The following is a 22,267-nucleotide window of genomic DNA, read 5'->3' on the forward strand; positions in this document are numbered from 1 at the left end:
AAGGTCCTTTACAAATGTCAGGTGCTGAAACAACTTTTCCTGTCTGCCTGAATCAGGCAATCGCCCCAAGTAAGGGTAAATTTGAATCTTTCTCTGTCTGCAATAGGCAGTGGCTGGAGCCAAGCATTTTGTGTAAACTCTGGGAGCAGTGGATAAGCCAAAGGAAAGTACAGAGAACTGACAATGCATATATTCTGCCCAGAAATGTAGATATTTCCTGCAGGAGTCCCTGATTGGGATGTGCAGATAGGCCTCTTTTAGGTCTAGGGTGGCTAACCAGGCATCTTAGGACAGCCTAGGGAGAAGCTGCTCAAGGGTGAGCATTTTGAATTTTGGTACCGCCAGGAAGGTGTTTAGAGTGGATAGATCTAAGATTGGGTGCCAAGTGCCATCTTTTCTGGGTACAAGGAAAAGTATGGAATAAAAACCTTGGCTTATCTGTTCTGCAGGAACAGGCTGAATTGCCCTTATGGACAGCAGGGACTGAACTTGGTTTTGTGCCTCTGCCCACTGGTTTGGAGGAAGGTCTGGGAACCCTTTTGAGGTTGGCCGCATGTAGAAATAAAATTTATAGCCCTGGGATACTATGTTGAGGACCCATTGATCGTTCGTGATGGAGGTCCAGTTTTTTGCATGGTGGGCAAGGCTTCCTCCTGGGGGCATGAGCAATTGGGCAGAGGTGAGGAGTGGAACTGAGAAGTCATTGTGAATTCTTTCTGTAAGGGGGTGGCTTAGCACTCCCTGTTTTAGGAGTGGAGGGTCTCCACTGCTTAGATCTCTGCATACCCGGAGACTGTAATCTGGGGAGTCTGTTTCCCCTGGGTCTACTTTGAGATGGCCTTGAGGGGGCTGGAAAGGACCAATGTTTCGAGGGGCAATGCCTACTGAATCTTGAAACCTGCACTTGCATAAAATCTTTGACTTTCTGCATAGACTTTGCCTTTTCTTCCATCTTTTTTAAAACTTCTTCTGCTTTGGTGCCAAACAGATTGTCCTTGTTCAGAGGAGCATCCAATAATTTTGATTTGACATGATCTGGCAAGGTCTGCTCCTTAAGCCAGGTATGCCTTCTAAGTACAGAACCTGTGACTGCTGCCCTGCAGGATGCTTCTAGGGTGTCAAACCCACATTGCAAGGTATGCTTGCTGACTTGGCTTGCAGAATGCATAAGCTCCTTGAATTCTTTATTTTCTGCACAGTCAGGAAAGGTAGATAATTTTTGCTTAATACGTTTCATAGTATGTTGCTAGTATTTCAGCATGTGGAACTGAATTCAATGCTCTAATGTTATGAGTTGCAGAGGTGTATACTTCTTTACCTCATCTGTCTAAAGCTCGGGAATCCCTGTCTGAAGGGGTGGGATTCTTAGCTGTAGTTGCTTTTATACCTTTAGGCCCCTGGGAAATGACCTCTGGGTCAGCAGTAGGATTTTTGAAAATGAATTTGAGAGTCAGGGACTCTGTAGTACCTGTCTGGTTTCCTTGGAGCAGGTGGTAAAGTATCAGGAGTTAGCCTGGATTCCATGAAGACATCATCCACAACATCCAGAACAGGAGGGATAAGGGTCTGTGCTGTGGTAAATCTAAAAATTCCCAGAGTCTCTTTTTGGACTGACTGATAATCCTGGCATTCCCAGTGGACATGCTCTCAAAGTATGTAGAGTTTCACCAAAAAAAAAAAAATTCTCTGGAGGGGAGGCAGGCAGAATGGATTCCTCTGCATCTGAATTCTCAGAGTCAGATAAGGGCATGTCTTTATATTCAGAAACTTCAGAGAGTCAAACTCTTGGTCAGACAAGGGTGCTGGAGACCAGTCTTTTTTTTTTAGCAGGGGAAGGCTGGCTTCCCTAATCAGCACGATCAGGTCTTCTGCCATTTTAAGCCTCGGAGACTGTGGCAAGGAAGCAGGCGCTTGAGTGTGGGTCATCTGTGTTTTAGGCGTAGCTCATACTCTTGGCCTTAAAAAGTTAATATTTTTAGAGAGAACTGAAGATGTGAAAGAAGTCGGTTTGGGTCGAATATCGGTAATGTGAAAAACTTCCTCAGAAGCCGGTGCCTGCACAGCAGCTTTGGACCCATCCAAGGTAGAGACATCCGCAGGTTCCGTAGTCAAAGAAGAGTCTTGCAGCATACCGGACTCCAAATGGGTCTTGGTAGCGGCCTGTGAATCCACTGAAGTAGGCATCAGGGGCTGCAAAAGCGCCTCACTAAGTACCAGCGAACTGGCGACTAGCTTAACGGAAGCATCGTCGGCAGTTTTGGACCTGTGTGGTCTGTCTCTGTCTTTATGCTTACGTTTTTTCAGAAGATCGGTAGTCAGAAGACTTAATGAACCCATTTCGGAATATGGAGATCAAAAATGAAAATATTTAGCTACAATAAGGGCCCGCCTATGAATAGTTCGGGCATTGAACAAAGCAGAAAACTGACAGCGAGGTACGTCGTAGTCTGGGTCTAAACAGGTGATGCAGTAAGAATGGAAATCTGTGTGGTATTTGCTTTCCACAGGCGAGACAATTGTTAACTTTTTCTAACATCTGTTACAGCAAGAAAAAAAAATTTTGGGTCCAAATAATGGGGTGCCATTATTCCAGAGTGGCACCCCTTAATTTCTGATTTATTTTTCCCTTTTTTTATTATTTTTTTTTGCTTTTTTTTGCTTTTTGAGCTGACATCATCACATGTGCGATGACATCAGCTCCGTTGGCCTACCAGCCTGTCAGAATTGAGCTCAAGGGCTCATGTGCACACATTTCTAGCTGGCTGGCTGGCTGTTTGATCTGCGAGCAGGAAGGAATTATCTATCTTCTGGATACTGCAGAGCTTGACCGGGAAGGACTGCTGCTTGAACTGGATCTGCGAGCATGTGTACTGCAGTGTAGAACTGATCGGAGTGGACTGCTTGCTTCAGCGCATTCAGGAGCTGCATCTGTTGAGGTATTTGCAGAATTAGTGTGTGTGTTAACGTTCTGCTTTTAGCATTCTTGTTGAGGTATTTTATTTTAAAATGAATGGACTGCTTCTGCTCGTGTGCTGTGAGTGAACAGAATCGGTGAGGTATTTACAGTGTGTGCTGAGGTCTTATTTTAACCTGAACGGACTGCTTCAGTGTGTGAACAACTTCTGAACCGAATTGAAACTGCTGAATGGACTTGCTTCATCACAGGTATTTTTAAGCTGCTTGCTTCTCTTTTATTTTAAACTGTTTGCTTCTCTTCTCCTGAACAGAATTGTTGAGGTATTTTATTTTAAACTGCTGAACAGTCAAGCTTTCTTCTTGCTTCAGCGCGGGTATTTTAAACTGCTGAATGGTTGCCTGAACAAAAATGATTTATTTTGGCTGCTTAGGTGAATGGTTGCCTGAATGGAATGAAAGGTACTTTAAACTGCTGAAAGTATTTTATTCAGACTGCGGAAGGTATTTTATTTAGACTGCGGAAGTTATTTTATTTAAACTGCTGCCAAAACGGAAATGATTTATTTAAACTGCTGCTGAAGGTATTTTATTTAAAGTGCTGTCTGAATAGAATCGATTTTGGTCAGCACAAGTTTTTTACTTAAACTGCTGAAGATATTTTTATTTAAACTCTGAGGTCAGCACATGTATTTTATTTAAACTGCTAAACGGACTGCTTGCTTCATCGCAGGTGTGTGTGTATTTTTATTTAAACTCAGAATTGATTTTGGTCAGTGCAGGTACTCTAAAATTGAAACTGCTGAATGGACTGCTTGCTTCAGCACAGGTGTCTGTGTTTGGAAGGTCCAACAGACCCTTACAATGGACTTTTGGCATCTGTCTGGAGTTGTACCAAGGGAGAGAGTCATATCACCATCAGCAATACAAAATAAATAGGAACTAATGCATTACTGAAACCAGTTTTAAACCATCTGGCCACTGAACTGAGCTGTCATTCCTAAATTAAAATATGTGATTGGTATGAATACAAGATGCCAAGAAGTATACAATATTAAGCCTGGCTTTTGGAGACTAGGATAGGTTGGGTGCCTTGTATCATCAGGAAATTAAAGGTTGGCTCTGTGTAGGGCTAGAGAAACAAGATCTACAGTTTAAGGTAGAACACTATAGGTGCAAGGTATCATGTTTGTGTCAATTTTATTGGCACATTGTGGGCATTAGTTTAGGCTGTATGTTGAGGATAGTGCATCTTCAGTGCCTGGATTGTAGCACTGCATGTCTTGTTTGCATGTACAAAGTACTGTCCATTGCCTGTGTGTGTAAAATGCCCCAGGTGAATATACCTGGTGGCTAGAGGTAATGAGGCTTAAAACCTACCCACCACCATTTGTGAGTTTATGCCTCATATTTTTGTTCTGTTCCTCATAAAATCTGTGGTTTTTCAGGATTTTTGTGGCAAATCACTGAAAGATTGATTTCACTAAATGACAGGGATTTGAATTTCACACTTCATATTCTTCAGAAAATAAATAACACAAAACCTTTTATTCTAGCAATTTTAAGTTTATAAGATCAGTATTTGAAATGATTTGTCCCTATTTTGGGGCTGTATTCCCCATTATTGGCTTTGTCCATGTTTTTTGTACTAAGATGTTGAGAACTATGGTGAGAATCTTTTAGGAAACTGCTGATTTGACATAATGATATTTTGCTCTGATTGTAGTGCACAGGGTCCTGGGTTCAAGACTTGGCAGTGAAATGCATGGTGGCAACATTTTATTCTAGCAACTTTCCAAAATTATACAAGCAATGTTTAAAATGTGTCCTGTTTTTTGTCCTTGTGTCCCCCCCCCAAAAAAAAAATTAAATTGAAAATAAGTGCGAGAAGCTATGTAAGATGCCTATGTCATTCTATATATATATATATATATATATATATATATATATATATATATATATATATATATATATATATATAGTGTGTGTGGAAGTAGACTTATGATGGAAATGTTCTGAATTGGGCAGTTTTGTCATTATTGGTTCATGCTACTGGAAAAATGTCTAACAAGTGTGCTGTATTATACAAAGAATTTAATTTAATAGTCAGGAAGGTGTATCAAAAACACATGCATATTTCTTATTGTGTGCCAAGGGGCCTATGATTTGACAACAGCCCAAAGGTAACCTTAATCCACCACTGGCCAGATGCATTTTCTTTGGATGCTGTTTGGGTTTCATTGCTGTTTGGGTTTCAATGCTGTTTCAATGAATGTGAGTTTCAAGGGCAGAGAAGTTTTAATGCTAACTTTCTATTTCCATTGTGAGACATATTGTTTGTTTAGCAGATGTCTATTAGTGCTTGTGCATTGTGCTATAAAATGTAAAAATAAAATTCATATAAAAACCGCGGTGGTAGTGCTGCGGTAGCATTGTCGCCTCACAGTAAGATGCTGTCTAGTTCAATTCTCAGCTACAGCGTCTTCTGCGTGGAGACGTGTGCGAATGGGCGTACCCTCGTTGAAGGTTGTACGTCAGGGCTGGCAACTCGGCACGTAAAAATCAGCTGCCAATCATTAGCGGACCAGAGTTCCGCTGCGGCGACCCCTAACCGGGAAAAGCCGAAAGACACAATAACAACAACATTGTAGAAGTAAAGCAATATGCATATACGCACATTAGTGTTTATGGTAAATGGGGCAAAATAACCAGGTAATGGCTGCAGGGGAACTCTGGTGCCATATTTTGGTCGTCTGTTCTTCAGTTTGTGTTTGAAAGTTGGTATCTCACAATCCCATTGGAGTGGGTGGGGTTATGTAATTATGTATGCAAATTTTATGTTAATCAGCATACCAATTTGTACCTATTTTTAATGGGCCTTATCCAGATTTTTGATGTTTCCAGGTTGAGAGGTATGCAACGGGATACTTAGCTTTGGAAGACTTCAGGGTGATTCAATTTCGGAAACGAAAACTCTGGTAGCGGCCGACCGGCACTTGTGCGAACTGCTTCTGCTTTGGGCTCCTCGGCAAGAAAGACTGATGTAATGGTGTCGGCTGCCTGTTTTTATACCTCTGATGATCTGATGTCAGTCTGGAAGCGACAGCAACTGAGCAGAAATACTAAGCCTCTGGTATTCGGGCCGACTAGGCTACCCCTGGCAGGATAACCCAAGTGTGATGACGGCAACAGTGAAACAAGAAAATCATCAAAATACAACACCTCATTCAGTATGTACTGTACTAAGCAACTGCAGCCATTACAGAGACCTCAGAGGCTTCTAACAAAGATCATCCAGGGCCTCCAGGATATGCCTTACACAGACTGACTGAAGTCCCTGTCACTATACTTCATATCGTACAGACTTCTTAGGGGAGATGTATGCCTGGTCTACACAGCAACCAAAGACCCAAACCTAATGAACTTACTGCATATCTGTAAATCAAATGGGTCTAGGACTACCTGTTCCAGGGAATTAAATATGGCCTGCGATTTAAATAGGACCGTGCTGGAGGGGCAGATTTTCCTCCCAGCAACTGATGCATCTTTGGAACAGGCTACTAATTCATGTGAAACACAGCACCTCTATGACACTGTTCAAGAGAAAGGTGGGAGCAGCCTTTTTGTCAAATGCTACCATGCTGCCCTGTTTTTGCATTTAGCTTGAGACAGTTTCATTACAATATTTATGTGCATATTCCAGCTCTTGAGGAACTGTTGAGTATTACTAGATGAGCAGATAAGTGTCCAGTTTGCTTTACTCAGTGAACGTGGTCCACCACACTTCTGGGATACTGGCTTGGCATGTCTGCAAAAAAATATCTAAAAAGATAAGGCCCAGCACTGATCCCTGTCGTATCACACTAATTACACCACTGGATTCAGAGATAGTACTAACAACTTTCACAACCTTGGATCTGCTGAACAGACAAACAGTTCAGCAAACAATGTTTCAAGTTTGTATTAAGTTCATACCTCCCACCTGTCCCAGATTTTGACTCCAATTTTTGCTCTGTTCCTCTTAATCTCTCCTAAAACTGGTGATATTTGGAGGAAAGGTTGTGAATTATACTCAATAAATAATGACAATAATTAAGAGTTCTAGATTTCTTTTACTTCAGAAAATGTAAATTACTTGGCATACTCATTCTGCCAATGTTTAAAGTTAATAGTATTAATATTTAAAAGTGCGCCTGATTGCCCCTGATTTTTCTAGATTCGTCTCTGATTCTGTTGAAATTGGTCCCCAATTGGTTGAGAGCCAGGATTAAGTTAATCTAATTTCTCAGTAACGCTAGTATGAGGAATGATATCAAAAGGCCTCAACACAAACATAAGCAGTGGACACAGTGACCACTGTCCACACCTTCTGTAACCTTTAGGAAAAAAAAAGGTCTACTAGGTTCAGGAGACAAAAGCTGCTTTTAACAGAATCAAACTGAATGGGGTCTATATCAGTTAAGTTGCCTAAGTCTGCACAAATTCTGTTATGATGCATCCCACTGTCTTGGGGATATGGCTGGTTAGGCTGTTGGGCCTTTATAATAACCTGGAGTCTGCAGAGAGGTTGCCCTTGTAAAAGTCACAGTGGCTGGTCTCAGGGCTTCAGGTACAAATCCTATGGATAAGGTAAGGTTGAACAGTTTAAGCAGTCATTCTGATAGATAATGGATAAAAAAGTAGTCTGAAATTGTTGTGTGGTGTCACAAAGTATGCTTTTTAGCCTTTGACAGGGATTCTGAGACTTTTTCCAAGGTGATTTCAGGGGAAGTTGAAATTTTCAGGGAAAGTGGGGGCAACAATGTGGGCAAGTGGAGTAAAGTTAGAACTAGATTTATTAATATACAGGCTAGCTCATCAGAATAGGCATGCATACTATTATGGATAAGCTCAGTGCATTGTTAGGCATTATTCCTTAATTTTGTGATGAAAGTGAAGAATTATTTACCTTGGTATCTGAAGCTATTTCAGGCTCATACTCTGCTTTACATTTGCTAATGTTAAGTTTCTTGCTGACATGCTTCAGTGCTTGAGTTAGGGAATGGGCATTTATTTATTTTTTTTACTTTTTCCATACTTTGGTATTCAGTTTATTAATACACAGGTTTGACCATATGGTCTATTCCGGAATTTACCATTATGTTTAGCATATTTAATGACTGTCTATGCAGCTGTTTAGATGCTATTAAAATGCTGTTGGATTCAACTGAGAAGGCTATTGCAATTGCCATTTGTAGGTGACTGTTTGGAATTTTGTGTAGATCTTCCGCAAGACAAAGAGATTTTGCCCATAAGTGCCTAAATACAACCTCATTTGGTGTCGTGGTAGTAACACTAGACCCAGCACAAATTACTGATTTGTGCAGAGATTTAACATGACAAGAAGATGCGAGTGGGACACATGGCATGAATTAGGCTGGTAAGGACCAGGACAGGGATATTATAGCATCTATGGGGTAGTTTGATAATTAGCTGCAGTGCATTGGACTTGATAAAGTTAAGAAAATACATTCCTAAAAACAGATATGCTCAGTAAGTGTGCCAAGTCAATGCTTAAGCAACTGAAGTCCCTTAGCAATACAAGGTATTTGGATTGATATTTAACCTGTAAATGGTATTAAGAGAATTGCCATGATCTCTGTTGGACATGGATGGGGATCTGTAGCGAACAATGGAATAATAGTTTAACATTTGGTAACAGAGTAGGTAGACAGGCCCAAGGACCCTTTTTCAGTCATGACCTGGACCAAATAGGCAAATGCAAAGTTCAGACACAAAGCAAATCATTATAGCATCATACAAAGATATATTGTTGCAAATGTGAAAAAAGTTTCATCATATCAAGATATACAAAGCAGGGAGAACAGCAACTGCATAATACAAGTTTTTTGTAGCGCCATGTATGCAGAACATAACAGATTAAACCATAACTTTTTCCGTGGCAAGCATAAAGAAGCAGAGCTCTAAATTAGAATTAAAACAATATCATAAGTCCTGGCATTATTAACCCTGGGAGATGAAAGAGCAGAGATTAAACAATGCGATGCTGCATATTAAGTTAGAAGCAGAACTAACCCATGTCCCTGAAACAGTTGCATTTGTTTTACTTACTGTAGATGTGAATGAAAAGCCTTCTTAAATGAGGTAAGACAGAGTTAACTGCATACAGGGGTTATTTTGCGAGAAAGATAACTAGATTTGTTAAGGGTGAGGTGGATTTCCAAGTTAGGATTATGGGTAATTTAATGTGAAGTGGGGATAGTTCGAAGAAATACACATATTCCCCCACAGCTACCTGACATTTGATGGGCACTAAACCAAGCCTGGTATAAAAGGTGTGCTGTCACTACACTTAATCATGTCTCATTAATTACACAATTATGCACATACTTGAGATGCCTGGGGCATTTTAAGCACTGCCTTCACTCGGTTAGGGTACCATGATGATGCTCTGATTTGAGTACGAGTTTGGTATGCTGGTATGTATGCAGTAGGAGTCTCTGCCTAAAAGGAACTATGGGACATCAAAGGCTTTATCCAATCCCTGGCAAAATAGGCCACCTCACCTACCATCTCACTCCATACCAACACATACAGCGCCCCCTTGGAATGACATCAAATACTTAGCCAATTGTTAAAGCCAATTATTTTTGGCATCTAGCTATCACCCTCAATAAAGGCAAGATACTACCTGAAGACCTGTGTCTTTCCTACCTCTAACACATGCACAGCAAGTCCCATCATGTCTCTCTGCAAATGTATGGGTGAAGCACATCAGGTCATAGTCTCTCACATGGTCCACCACTAGGTTGTTGTCATACTGGTCTGGTTTAAAGGACCTCAGGACCCTTCTGACATCACTGAAACTAGCACAAGTCAGAGTAATGTATACCCTTTTCTTGCTCAGTGTGCAGAGTGTGGAGTCTGTATCCCTAACTACAGAATCACCTACAACTAAATATCCCTAACTACAGAATCACCTACAACGAAAACATCTCCCTGTGTGGGAGCAAACTTAATAAGCTTTATAGGTTTAGGATTGCTTTGCTGTTGACTTGGGGGAGCCATGCGAGTTGCAATATGTTTGAGTGAACAGGGAGGTGGCACTGCCTTGTGAACTGGAAGCTGGGATCCTTTAGTGTTCGTTCTGAGAGATTTTGGCATTTTCTTCTTTACTGTTTCAGCACACGTTGTTTGTATAAGGGTGCATTTTGAATTATATGGTGTTGTGGAGATATGATGCTTACCAATACTAAGCTGCTAGAGGTCTGCTACATGTTTTTCATATATTTATATCTCTAGCAGGTTGTACTATGAACTGGTAGAAACTCCAGTTTGGTAAGCAAAAGGCAGTTGCCACACTACCTTAGAACATCAAAAGCCTACAAGAGCAGCAGAGAGGACAAAAAGACGTTTTTTGGTTCAATCTAAGTATCCCTGCTTTACCTTCTTATATTACTGCTTACTGCACTTGTTCTGCCATTTTTTCACCATAAATTAAACTGCATTTATTGTAATTTTAGCACCACACTCAAGTGTGCTAGCCTGCACTATTTGCTTGCCTTTTATTGCAATCATAGTGAGTTTTAAACTGTGCACTGTTGTCCTTTTACTATATTTGCTCTCTAAGTGTATTCTCCATTTATCTGTAAAAAAAAGAAAAAAAAAAAATCGAGCTTGTTTGCCTTTCTTCCCGCCTTTTTTCTTAACTAGTATAGTCCAGTTACAGATTTTGCTATATTCAAGATTGTTTTCACAGTTTTTTAGTGCCCCATTCCTTTCTGTGATTGAGGGAAGCCTTTCCGCCTATCAGTGAGAGTGGTAAGCACTGCGCAGCCTATCAGTTGCAAGAAGAGTGGTTTCAAACATGGAAATTGTAGCTTATTGGCCATTTGGGCAGCATTTCTATCCCTTTTAACTTCCTGCCTTAAAAAAACAGTGTTTGTGCAGTTTTGCACATTGCTCAGTGCCTCTAAGCTAGGGTTAAACTATTTCTGGTGCCAGAAAGTCTAATCTTCAAATTTTCCCTTAAATCTTGCCAGTCTACATCCGTTTGCACTCAACTTGAGTATCAAAGTCTAGCACTTGCTCAAAGCCTCTCATAGCATTTACTGGAGCATTTTTACTGCTACCAGCACTAAACAACTTCAGTACTATTAAATTAACAGCCACCCAGGTATGTTTAAAGGTCAGTTCCCTGTGCTCACTCCTGGTAACCCTGGTGATCCTGGGCATCCTGAGGTAATACAGCAACTGTCTCATGTACACAGACAACCCTCTCCTCCTTCCTCCCAACACTCAGACTTGTGAGAGATGTTCCTATATATCCAAGTTGGAAGCAAAGCACTCATAACACAACTGGACTTGCCAACCAAGAGGAGAAGGGCAAAACCTGCACCACACCACATGAAACAGTCCTCAAAAACATACACCACAACAATCCTCACATAGAAACACAAAAGACACACCTACCTTTGTGGAGGTTCATTAAAAACCTACTCAAACATCACAGACCTCCAAGACAGACATACAAGCAACCACCATACCACGGTACAAACTGCACAACACATAGTTCACACAGTATGCCACCCAAAAAAAGCCCCCAAGGCAACATAGTATAACCAATACACTAGTTATAGGTGATTCAGTAGTAAGGCACACTTATGTCCCACTCACCAGGTTGAACAAGGAGAAAGTTACAGTTAGCTGCCTGTCAGGCATCAGGATCCGCCACAACACACGTGCTCAGGTCACTCCACAGCAAGTACAAATATGCCTCTGTCACTGTCCATGTTGGTGTGAATGACCTGAGATGTACCTCTCTGGACTACATGAAGAGAGACATGGAGGAGCTCTAGGACCATGTAGCGCAGGCAGGTATGACCCTTGCCCTGAATAGCATCCTGTCATCTCCCAGAATGACACCACAGTACAAGCAGGAAATGACTGACTTCAACAATTGTCTAAGTTTCTGGTGTCATTCTAAGGGGATCCAGTATCTGTCTGCCTGGGATGACATGATAGACAGACCTCAATGCTTCGCCAGAGATTCTGGATACTGGCTAAGGCTCTTGCCACCCCTATAGTGCCTTTTTTAGGCAATGTCATGATGTCAAAAGTACCACTAACTGCTACAACCAAACAGAATCTGAGGGTTATGCTACTCAACACTAGAAGTTTGAATCTCAAAATGCACTCACTTGAAACCCTCCTTAAAATGGAGAACATCGATGTCTGTACAGTAACTGAAATGTGGTTCAAGGCTCCAGAGAGCACCCCCACGCTACCAGGCTATAATTCATACCACATAAAGATATTTTAGTACATAACAGATTTATATATCCCACTAATATATAGATAACTAAGACTATTTATGTAAAGGGTACTATGTCTTGTGGTCACTGCAATGTATGTCATTTTGTTGTTCGGACTTTTAACCATATACATGGTCATTTATTTTATGTTAACACATATAATTGTAATACTGAAGGTATTGTTTATGCATTGAGATGCCCCTGTGGTCTTGTATATATAGGGGAAAGCAAAAGGAAATTTAAAATTAGACTTCAGGAACATATTAGGAATATTATAAATAAAAAAGAAGATAGTTCTGTTGCTAAGCACTTTATGTTGGTTCATAATTCTAGTCCTAATGAGCTGCAAGCTACCATTTTAGAACAAATTGATAAAGGTGTATTTTCTGATCATTTGTATAAAAGTTATTGTATAAATAAAGCATTTTTATCTTAAAATATGACACTATCTCCTCAGGGTCTTAATGTAGAATGTAACTGGAGGCTTTTAATTTAATTTGATTTTTAATGTTCACTGGATAATTGATTGTCTATTGATTAATTGTTTTATTTATTAGGGTATTTAAACTGTGCTTATTTTGTAATGTTTTATACTCCTTGAAGGCGTTTGCCGAAGCGCTAGAGGTACAATAAATCAAAGTTAATATTAGGTGGATTCTTTGTTTGTGGTTTACTATAATTCATACCACACCTTTAGGCCCCAAAACCTGGACTGAAGCACTAAAGGCAGTGGTGTCTCCATATTCATAAAGGATATGCACACCTCAGGACTAGTAGCCAAACAACACTTCGGAGATACTCCAGGTACAACTAACACTGGGCAAAACAGCAATCCAGGTGGTTGCCTGCTATAGGTCCCCTACCATGTCACAAGACTCCCACTCCACATTCTTAAGCATCCTGGAAAATACCAAAGTGCAACCCAACACCCTAATACTGGGAAACTTTAATTACCCCTACATAAACTGGGAATATTACTCAAGTGCTAGCTCACTTGCTCAATGATTCCTGGAATTCATAAATTCCAATGCTCTAGACCAACTTGTTCTTACCCCCACTAGGAGTAACAATATCCTCGATCTGGTCATGAGCAACCACTGCTCTACACCTGAAATTAACTCCTCCCTGGTCAGATCTGACCACAAGCTAGTCACCATGGATATCCACATCCCCCATCTCCCACCGTAAAGGAAACCACTGTAAAAAAAACTTCTCCAAAGCAAACTTTGGATACCTAAAAATGGAGGTGGCAAACTTCACGACACCCATGCAGTTGGAAAAATAGCTGCTTGACTGCGGAATTACCCACCATTGCACTGTATGAACACATTCACAAGTGCACGGATAGAGGGATAGAGCCAACCCAAACAAAACCAAGATGTTCACCTCCAGGAAAAAAAAAAAAAAAAAACCCAATCTGGTGGTACCCTACCATCCATAAACAAACTCTACAACAGAAGGAAGAAACTGTTGGAGAAAAGGGTAAAGTCCCAAGACTGGAAAAAAAATTGAGATACCTCATCAAATCCTCTAAAACTAGCTATGAAAACAAAATAGCAGCAAATACTAAAGACAACCAGAAGGCATTCTGTAGTTATGTTAAGAATCTTTAGGGCAACACTCAGGTCTGCTCCGAGCTACAGCACAACGGAAACACATATATAGCTGACATTGCCAATATATTGGCTGAAACGTTCAGTGCAAACTTTACCCCCTTTTCACCCCCAAAGGGCCAATCACAATTCCCAAGGAGTGCCAGGTTCCTAATATTACTGCTGCTCAGGTTAAAACTGCACTAACAGCTTCCATGGGACCCGATAATATCCCTAGATGCATTCTACATGAGCTACAAAATGAACTAGCACCACACCTGAATGCCTGTTCACAGCCTCACTTCAAGCTTTGTACCCACTGAATGGCAAATGGCCATGGTCATCCCACTCCACAAAGGGGGAGCGACTACAGACCCCATAAACTACTGCCCCATTAGTCAAATATGCATATCATGGACCTTATAAATAGGGATATAGGAAGTCTCCAAACTCTGGACCCCACGTAGTTCAGATTTGTGAAGGGCAGATCATGCCTGCTCAATCTGGTAGACTTCTTTGAGTCAGTCACCAGAGCTGTGGACAAGGGAAAGGTGGTACACACAGCCTATCTCGATCTTGCCAAGAGATACCATTCCCCACTCGGGAATCATTAATAGACTTATTAATCTAGGCATTAACCCCTGTGTCACAAGGTGGGTTGCTAACTGGCTCATGGACAGAACTCACACTGTGGAAGGTTGCAGACTAAATTGGACTACCGACCAATCACGAGTGGTGTCCCACAGGGATCTGTCCTGGGTCTCCTTCTGTTCGGCATTTACTTCTCAGAAGTTCAAGCCAACACAAAAGGACTCTGGCTGATTAAGTTTGCAGACAATTGCAAACTGGGAGCCATTATAGAATCCCCAACTGATGTAGACATCCTACAAAGCGGCCTCAGTGACACCAACAACTGGTGCCAGAACCACGGCCTTAAACTAAATGCCAAAAAATGCAGTTATTCCCTTTGGAAAAAACTCTGTGCCCATGAATTACCACATCAATGGTGTTCCACAACTCAGAATGTGTAATAAGAGATCTGGGAACACAGGTTGATAGCAACCTCTCCTTTGACAACCACATCACCACTGTGGTTAGAAAATCCTTTTATGTGGCACATCTCATCACAAAGGGTTTCTCATCTAGGAAGAAAGAGGTCACTGTCCCTCTGTAGTTAATCCCTCATTAGGCCTATTATAGAATACAATACCCCTTATGGCATGTACCTCATTAAACAGCTGGAAAGGCCACAAAAATACCTCACCAAGAAGATTCTAGGCCTTAAACACATGCTCTATACTGACAGGCTCAAAAAACTCCAGCTATACTAGTCTCATATCACTTCCTTAGAGGCTATTTCTACTTAATCTACAAAGCAATGTCTGACCCAGAGCTGCTAGACAGGCTACATCTAAAAAAAAAAAAATACATACACACACACACACACACACACACACACACACACACACACACACACACACACACAGGTTCCCTCCAGAAGCTCGAAAAACTGAAATCTCGAATTTCAGTATTTAGAGCCCAAGAAGCCGAATCCACATAACAGCGAAAGTTAAGAAGCGCGAAATTCAAAACCTCTAATACCGGAGGTTTTGAATTTTGTGCTTCTAAAGTTCCCCTATGGTCAAGCATTCAGGTAAGTGTGTGTGTGTGTGTGTGTGTGTGTTAAGGGGTTTGGGTAGGGGCTGTGGTGTGTGTTAAGGGGTTTGGGTAGGGGCTGTGGTGTGTATCAGTGTGTTTTGTTGCTGTGATGTGTGTGCGAGAAGAGAAAGTAGCTTGTGTGGTGGTGTTCTGTATGTGTTTGTATGTAGTGCGACCTCCGAGTAAGAATATTTAAGTAGGGGGGAGTGGGGGGCGCAGCCCCCCACATGGGGGGTATGCCTCCTGCTTTCATGTAGTAGAGTGATATTGTGTGTGTGTGTGTGTGTGTGTGTGTGTGTGTGTGTGTGTGTGTGTGTGTGTAGTAAAACCATGAAATTCATAACTTCCGGTATTCGAGGTTTTGAATTTCGTGGTTTTTAGTTTTCGTTGTTTTGTGGATTGAACTTCTTGGGCTTGAGATACTGAAATTCGAGATTTCAGTATTTCAAGCTTCTGAAGTGAATCCGCACACACACACAAATCCATATATTTATTCAAACATACATATATACACAAAAATAGACATGCGATTACAGACACGCATATATTGAGAGAGAGAGAGACGGATACATATACTTGACCTTGTAAAACATTGTCACATCTGAAAGGTATATCAGGAGGAGAGATGGAACAGATCACTTAACTGGATAATTAATTCAAATTATATGGCAGAAATGTTGATTTTTTTTAACACTGAATTTATACACAGCTGTCCATATGCTAAGCTCTTTCTGTGCTCCCCCCCCACCCCCCGGGTGTCAGTATCAGGTTGCTGTACTGGGGTGATGCTATTCTGATAGTGAAATGCCTGTTCAAATTCTCCTTTGTGGTTTATCCTAGTGAATCCCCTAATTATTTTTTTCCTGTGATTCTGTGGTTGGAGCACCATTTAAGTGTCAGTAAAGGCTGAGCAGGTTGGTGCAGTCTCAGAGTCCTGAGAGTTTTCTGCAAGAGTGGAAAAATCCTTAGCATTATTTTCGGATTAAAACAGTGAAATCAAAAATACTTAATGAATGAAACAATGTCCACACAGTGAAAGAGGTGTGATGAAATGAGATATAAAATAATGCAGAGATAATAAACCACAGGAATGTAAGAAGTGAATAGACAAGCTAATACCTTTTCTTCCTTGCAGACAGATTTTATACTTGTATTTAAAATGTTACCTAAAATAATTTGGATCTTTATATGATAAACCGTTGGCAAACTTAATCAGAGGTTGTCATGTGACAACTTTAAATGGCAGCACAATTTGTTGCATAGCACAATCCACATCTACAATCCCTTTTCCCATATTTGCACATGGGGGTCAGGGTGTCACTTCTGCAGTGAAAATCATCGAGAGCCAAGGTTTACACCACTAGGTGGCTAGACCTGCCATGGCATTTCTTCCTCATCACACATGCACACACACCTAAGGCTAATTTAGAGTATCCAATCCATCTACTGCATGTATTTGGAATGTGGAAGGAAACTAGTGTACCAGGAGGAAACTCGTGTGAATTCAGAGGACATGCAGAGTCCACAAAGGCGGCACCCTAGCCAAGAATCCAACCACTGAACCTCTTGCTGTGAGGCAACACTATCTGCAGTGCCACTGTGCCTGACTGAATACAGATAACAGATGTCCTACACAGGAACCTCCATAAATAAGTACTGTAAGACCTATACATCTGGGTTCTTTTTAATGAAATACAAGAATGAATACACCTAAAAGAACATTAGATGTATAAAATTGAGTGCCAGATTAAAGTTGCTCTTGCAAAAACAGGAACGAATATTCCAACAATGAAAATATGGCAGCGGAAATTTAAGATGTCAGTCTGCTACTTTTTTGTCATTACAAAACAGAGTCCGTTTGCCACATACAAGTGAAATGCTACATATCCCTTTAAAATGGATTAATAAAAGAATAAATGTGCATACTGCCAAAAAATTACTTACTTTCTCATCAGTTGCCAAACCACAGCTAGTGTTAACGTTGGATTTCCATCATTCAGATCTTGTCCACCGATACCCACAAGGGAGAACTTGGCTGAATGCTTGCCTAGATCAACTGCATAATTACAGTTTTCCAGCTACAAAAAAACAAATGAATACCCAGTTTAACAGAATGAAAACCTGAACAATTCTTTAAGAAAACAAATGCATCACAGTCACAAGATCAAAACAAATCAATAGACACCTGAATCTATAAATAAATCCACCTTGAAATAAACAGTTAAAAATCTAATGTTCTGTCAGGGTGGAATATGCTTCAGCATTTCTTCAGCACAGTCTGTTTAAAGTATCATTTGAGGTTATTGTGAACTGGCAAAATCTCATCAAAACTCAGTGAAATTACTGTACTACTTGGGTTATTACATGTCCTTCATTAAAAACTACTGTTTTCATAATGCATGTAATTGCAAAACAAGATAATAAAGCAGGACAACTGGATTCACCTTATCAACTAGGGGTTAAAAAACTGAATTGTTGTGAAAGACAGCACAATTTAGTTACTATATATATATATATATATATATATATATATATATATATATATATATATATATATATATAAAGGAGATGTAAACAGATTTACTGCTGTTATGGTAAAAACAGACTTTCTGTTGACTGGATGGGGAATGAGTTCAGCTATTCCTCCCAGTGCCACTCCCCCCTCTCCCGACATCTGTATAATTTGACAGTATAGACAACATGCAGATTTAAATTTTTTTGATTTTATTTTAAAACCAGTTGGAGTTGCATGGATTAGGTCTCTGGGCCTTGTGGAATCAGTGGGTTGGTCTTTTCCTCCCTACATCCACATTTGATAATCTAACTTTTTAATTTTAATAAAATTTAGTTAAGTTGCAAATAGGGTCCATTAAATATTGCAGAAATATTTCATAATTTACTACACTATATTTAAATGTTTTATACTTGTTTTATGAGGAGTGTTAAATTTCATCCTCCTGCCTATATAATTTGATATATTAATATTTTTTACTGAAAACATTTAAGGAGATTTAAAAAAATGTTTTTACCAAGGACATCAATAAAATTCAAAAGTTCTTGTTACTTGAACACAAATTTGGACAAGTAAAGTACTTCTTTCTATTTTTACAGAGGATATAAAATCAATTTCCACATCAAAACAGTACTTTAAAATTTGCTTAAGCAGTCAGAATTCTTTTAAAGAAACAGCAAAATGTCAAAAGGGTTTTGTTTAGACTTCCTAGCACTAAATAGCTCAGAACATTTTCTTCTGTTGCTACATGGAATGTCTAAACTTTAACTTGTCTCTTTATAATGTCAACGCTGTTATATTTATTTGCTTGCTAACCGTATCAGTTAGAGAAGTACAACATGGTAAAAACTGCATAAGAGTTTTAGAGATCTGGTTAGCATTTTTTAAAATCTGCATGCTTACATTTCACATTATACTAGACTCCATCAAGGTGCGTCCCTAACACTCTGATCCTTGGTGACTTCAACTACCCCATCACAGACTGGGTGAACTATATGTGCACTAATGCACTCACCCAACAATTCCTTCATTTCATCAATTCTAATGCACTAGACCAGCTCGTCTCATCCGCCACAAGGGAAGATAACATTTTGGACTTGGTTCTCAACACGGGTGACCACTTCACCACTCCCATATTATGTTCTTCCCTGGTGAGGTCAGATGAATGGTTGGTCTCATTCAAAGTTTCTATCCCACCCATCCCCCAAAGCCGTCACCAGGCTAAAATCTTCTCAAAAGCTGACTACAACTTCCTAAGGGAGGGTATCAGTAGCTTCACACCACAGCCCCCCCCCCCCCAAATGACGTAAACAACTATTCTGAACAGTATACAAGCACCTGTACAAATGCATGGACTCAGTCATACCAAACAGAACTAAAACCTGCTCCTCAAGGAAACACAAACCTGTCTGGTGGACATCCTCTATCAATAGGCTTTACAACAAAAGGAAGAAACTGTTGCTTAAGGGTAAAAAGGAACAACTTCCAAACTGGAAAAACTCTCTCCTCAGCCTCAACAAGCAAATTAGATCACTAGTGAAAACCTCCAAAGCCAATTATGAACTGAAACTAGTCTCCAAAACAAAAGGAAACCACAAAGCCTTCTTCAGTTAAGTCAGGAACCTCTATGGCAAACCCCAGGTTTGTTCAGAATTAATACTTAACAGTACCACTTACACTGATCCTGTTGACAGCCAACCTGCTAGCAGATAGGTTCAGTGCAAACTTCACACCCTATCCCTCCAAATGCCCATTCAACATCCCAATACTTATCCCACATCCCTCATCTCCGTAGAAAAAGCATTAAAGGCCCTACCCCAGGCAAAAAACACAGCTTCCATGGGACCCGATAGTATCCCAGACTGTATTCTGCACCATCTCCAGCAAAAACTAGCCTTGCCATTAAGCACCATATTCAACCACAGCCTAAGTACAGGCTTCATTCCAGCAGAGTGTAGAATGACCATTGTCATCCCCTTGCACAAAAGTGGTGCCACTACTGACCCTGGAAACTACTGACCCTTTAAAGTCATGGAGTGCATTATTATGGATCTTATAAACAAGGATGACAGGCAATCTCCAAGCACTTTACCCCACCCAGTTTGGCTTCATCAAGGAGAGATCTTGCCTGCTGAACCTGGATGACTTCTTTGAGACTGTTACCAGGGCCCTGGATGAGGGAAAGTCAGTACATACAACTTACCTTGACTTGACCAAGGCCTATGACACAATCCCTGACTCCAGCCATCATCAAAAAGCTAAAACAACTTGGTGTCAATCCCTATCTCATCAGGTGAGTGGCCAACTGGTTCACCAATAGGACTCAAGGTCAAAACAGGCACCTCCACATCTGACAGCAGACCTGTCACTAGTGGTGTTCCCCAGGGATCGGTCTTGGGACCCCTACTGTTTGTCATCTACTTCTCAGAGGTCCAGGCAAAGACAAAAGGCCTGTGACTGACCAAGTCTGAGGATGACTAAGTTAGGTGCTATCACTGACTCTCCAGATGATGTTAACATATGCAAGAGGGTCTAACAGCAACAAATGACTGGTGCCAAAGTCATAGCTTCAAGTTAAATGCAAAAAAATGTATTATCATACCATTCGGCAAAAACACTGCCCCTACTAATTACCACATCAACGGCAACCCCAGAAGCACACAACCTCTGGTGAGAGACCTGGGTACTCAGATTGACAACAATCTCACATTCAACCAGCATGTGGTGGCAATGGTCAGAAAAGTCTTTTACTTGGTTCATCTCATTAAGTGAAAGGATTGCATCCAGAAAAAAAGGAAGTTATTTCCTCTCTGTACTCCTCCCTCATAAGGCCAATAAAGGAGTACAACACCCCATTTGGTATGTTTCTCTCCAGACACCTGCACTAACTGGAAAGGCCATAGAAATACCTCACAAATAGAATCCATGGCCTCCAATACCAGTCCTGTGTGGACAGACTCAACTCACTATCACTCTACTCGGTATCGTACAGGTTGCTCACAGGTGATCTGTGTCTTGCCTACAAGGCAATATCAGACCCAGCCCTACTAGAGATGCTACACATCTGTAAGTATAACTCCTTGTGCATTACCCACTTAAATGGCCTGAATCTAATACGCAACATAAACAAACCTGCTGGAATGACAGATTAGTCTCCCAGAGGCTGCCCCATCTCTGGAATACACTTCCAATACATGTCAGAGTACCTTGCTGACCCTCAGGCGCAACCTTGAGTGGATGGGAAATCACATATTTGTCCCAAAGGGTCCACCTGTGTCCCTCATTGACAGAGGTGACAGGTGCAGACTTGAGGTTTCTTTTTTGGGGATAAACTCTTGGCTAGCTTGTAAGAGCCCCAGGGCCATTAGCCTAGTAACCTCTCTATGATTCTATGATCCTATTACCCACTGTGCAAAACTTCTACAAAAAGTCTGACTGAAATGGTCGATCTGAAATAGTTTGATAAAAATAACTATGGATATATTTTCTTATGGTTGTGAAATTAATTCCATAATGCAAGAACAATTTTTGAAAATATACAATTCAGCTGTTGTGACAGAGAAAGGTGACTTTAGAATATGATCTTATTCTGAATACCTCTTCTTCTTCCGCCTTTTCCTGGTTAGGGGTCACCATAGCGGAACTCCGGTCTGCTAATGATTGGCAGTAGATTTTTATGATGCTGAGGTGCCAGCCCGATGCCCAACCTTCAATGAAGGCACACCCATTCACGCATGTCTTTCGGATGCCACTTGACCACGGCTTCCGAAATACATGCGTGAATGGGTGTGCCTTCGTTGAAGGTTGGGTCTACCAGGCTAATATCCCTTTTTTATTTTTAGCTGCAGTAGCAGGGCAATAATTTTAGACAGTTTAAATGTCAAAGTCGATATCAGCATACACTAGGACTTTCAGTAAAAACACTGGATATTTAAATGTTTGGCAGTGGGTGTTCCCTTGGATCTAATAGTGCTAAACCCTCAAAACTACTGAGTGTTTTTTTTAAGAGATACGGGGGATTTTAATCAGGTCACTGTTCATAACCAAGCTGTTAAAAGTATTTGCGACACAAACAAATTCACATTAAGAATTAAGCTTGAAAGGCAACTACTGACATTCATGCCATTATCACAACTGCTTGGTTATGATGGTTGCAACTCAATTTTCTGCAGTACATGGAGGTTCAGCTGCTCCCATGTAGTACTAGTGAGACAATAAAATTGTAGGAGAGTGAAGTGTTTTACAACTTTGAAGGACTAACATGTTTAAATGCTGTG

The 22,267-nt window shown here is 40.6% G+C and overlaps 1 protein-coding gene across 1 annotated transcript in view; it reads right to left on the reverse strand.

Annotated features, from left to right (window-relative positions):
- PLS3 (plastin 3) overlaps positions 1–22,267 on the reverse strand; it is a 980,136-nt gene that overhangs the window by 89,793 nt on the left and 868,076 nt on the right. The window contains exon 15 of the mRNA XM_044057459.1: positions 17,423–17,556. Within this exon, the coding sequence (XP_043913394.1) occupies positions 17,423–17,556 (134 nt within the window). The remainder of the gene's footprint in view (positions 1–17,422; positions 17,557–22,267) is intronic.

The sequence above is a fragment of the Protopterus annectens genome, chromosome 15.part0 (genome assembly GCF_019279795.1).
Source record: "Protopterus annectens isolate FY-2018-M chromosome 15.part0, PAN1.0, whole genome shotgun sequence".
Taxonomy (NCBI): Eukaryota; Metazoa; Chordata; order Ceratodontiformes; family Protopteridae; genus Protopterus; species Protopterus annectens.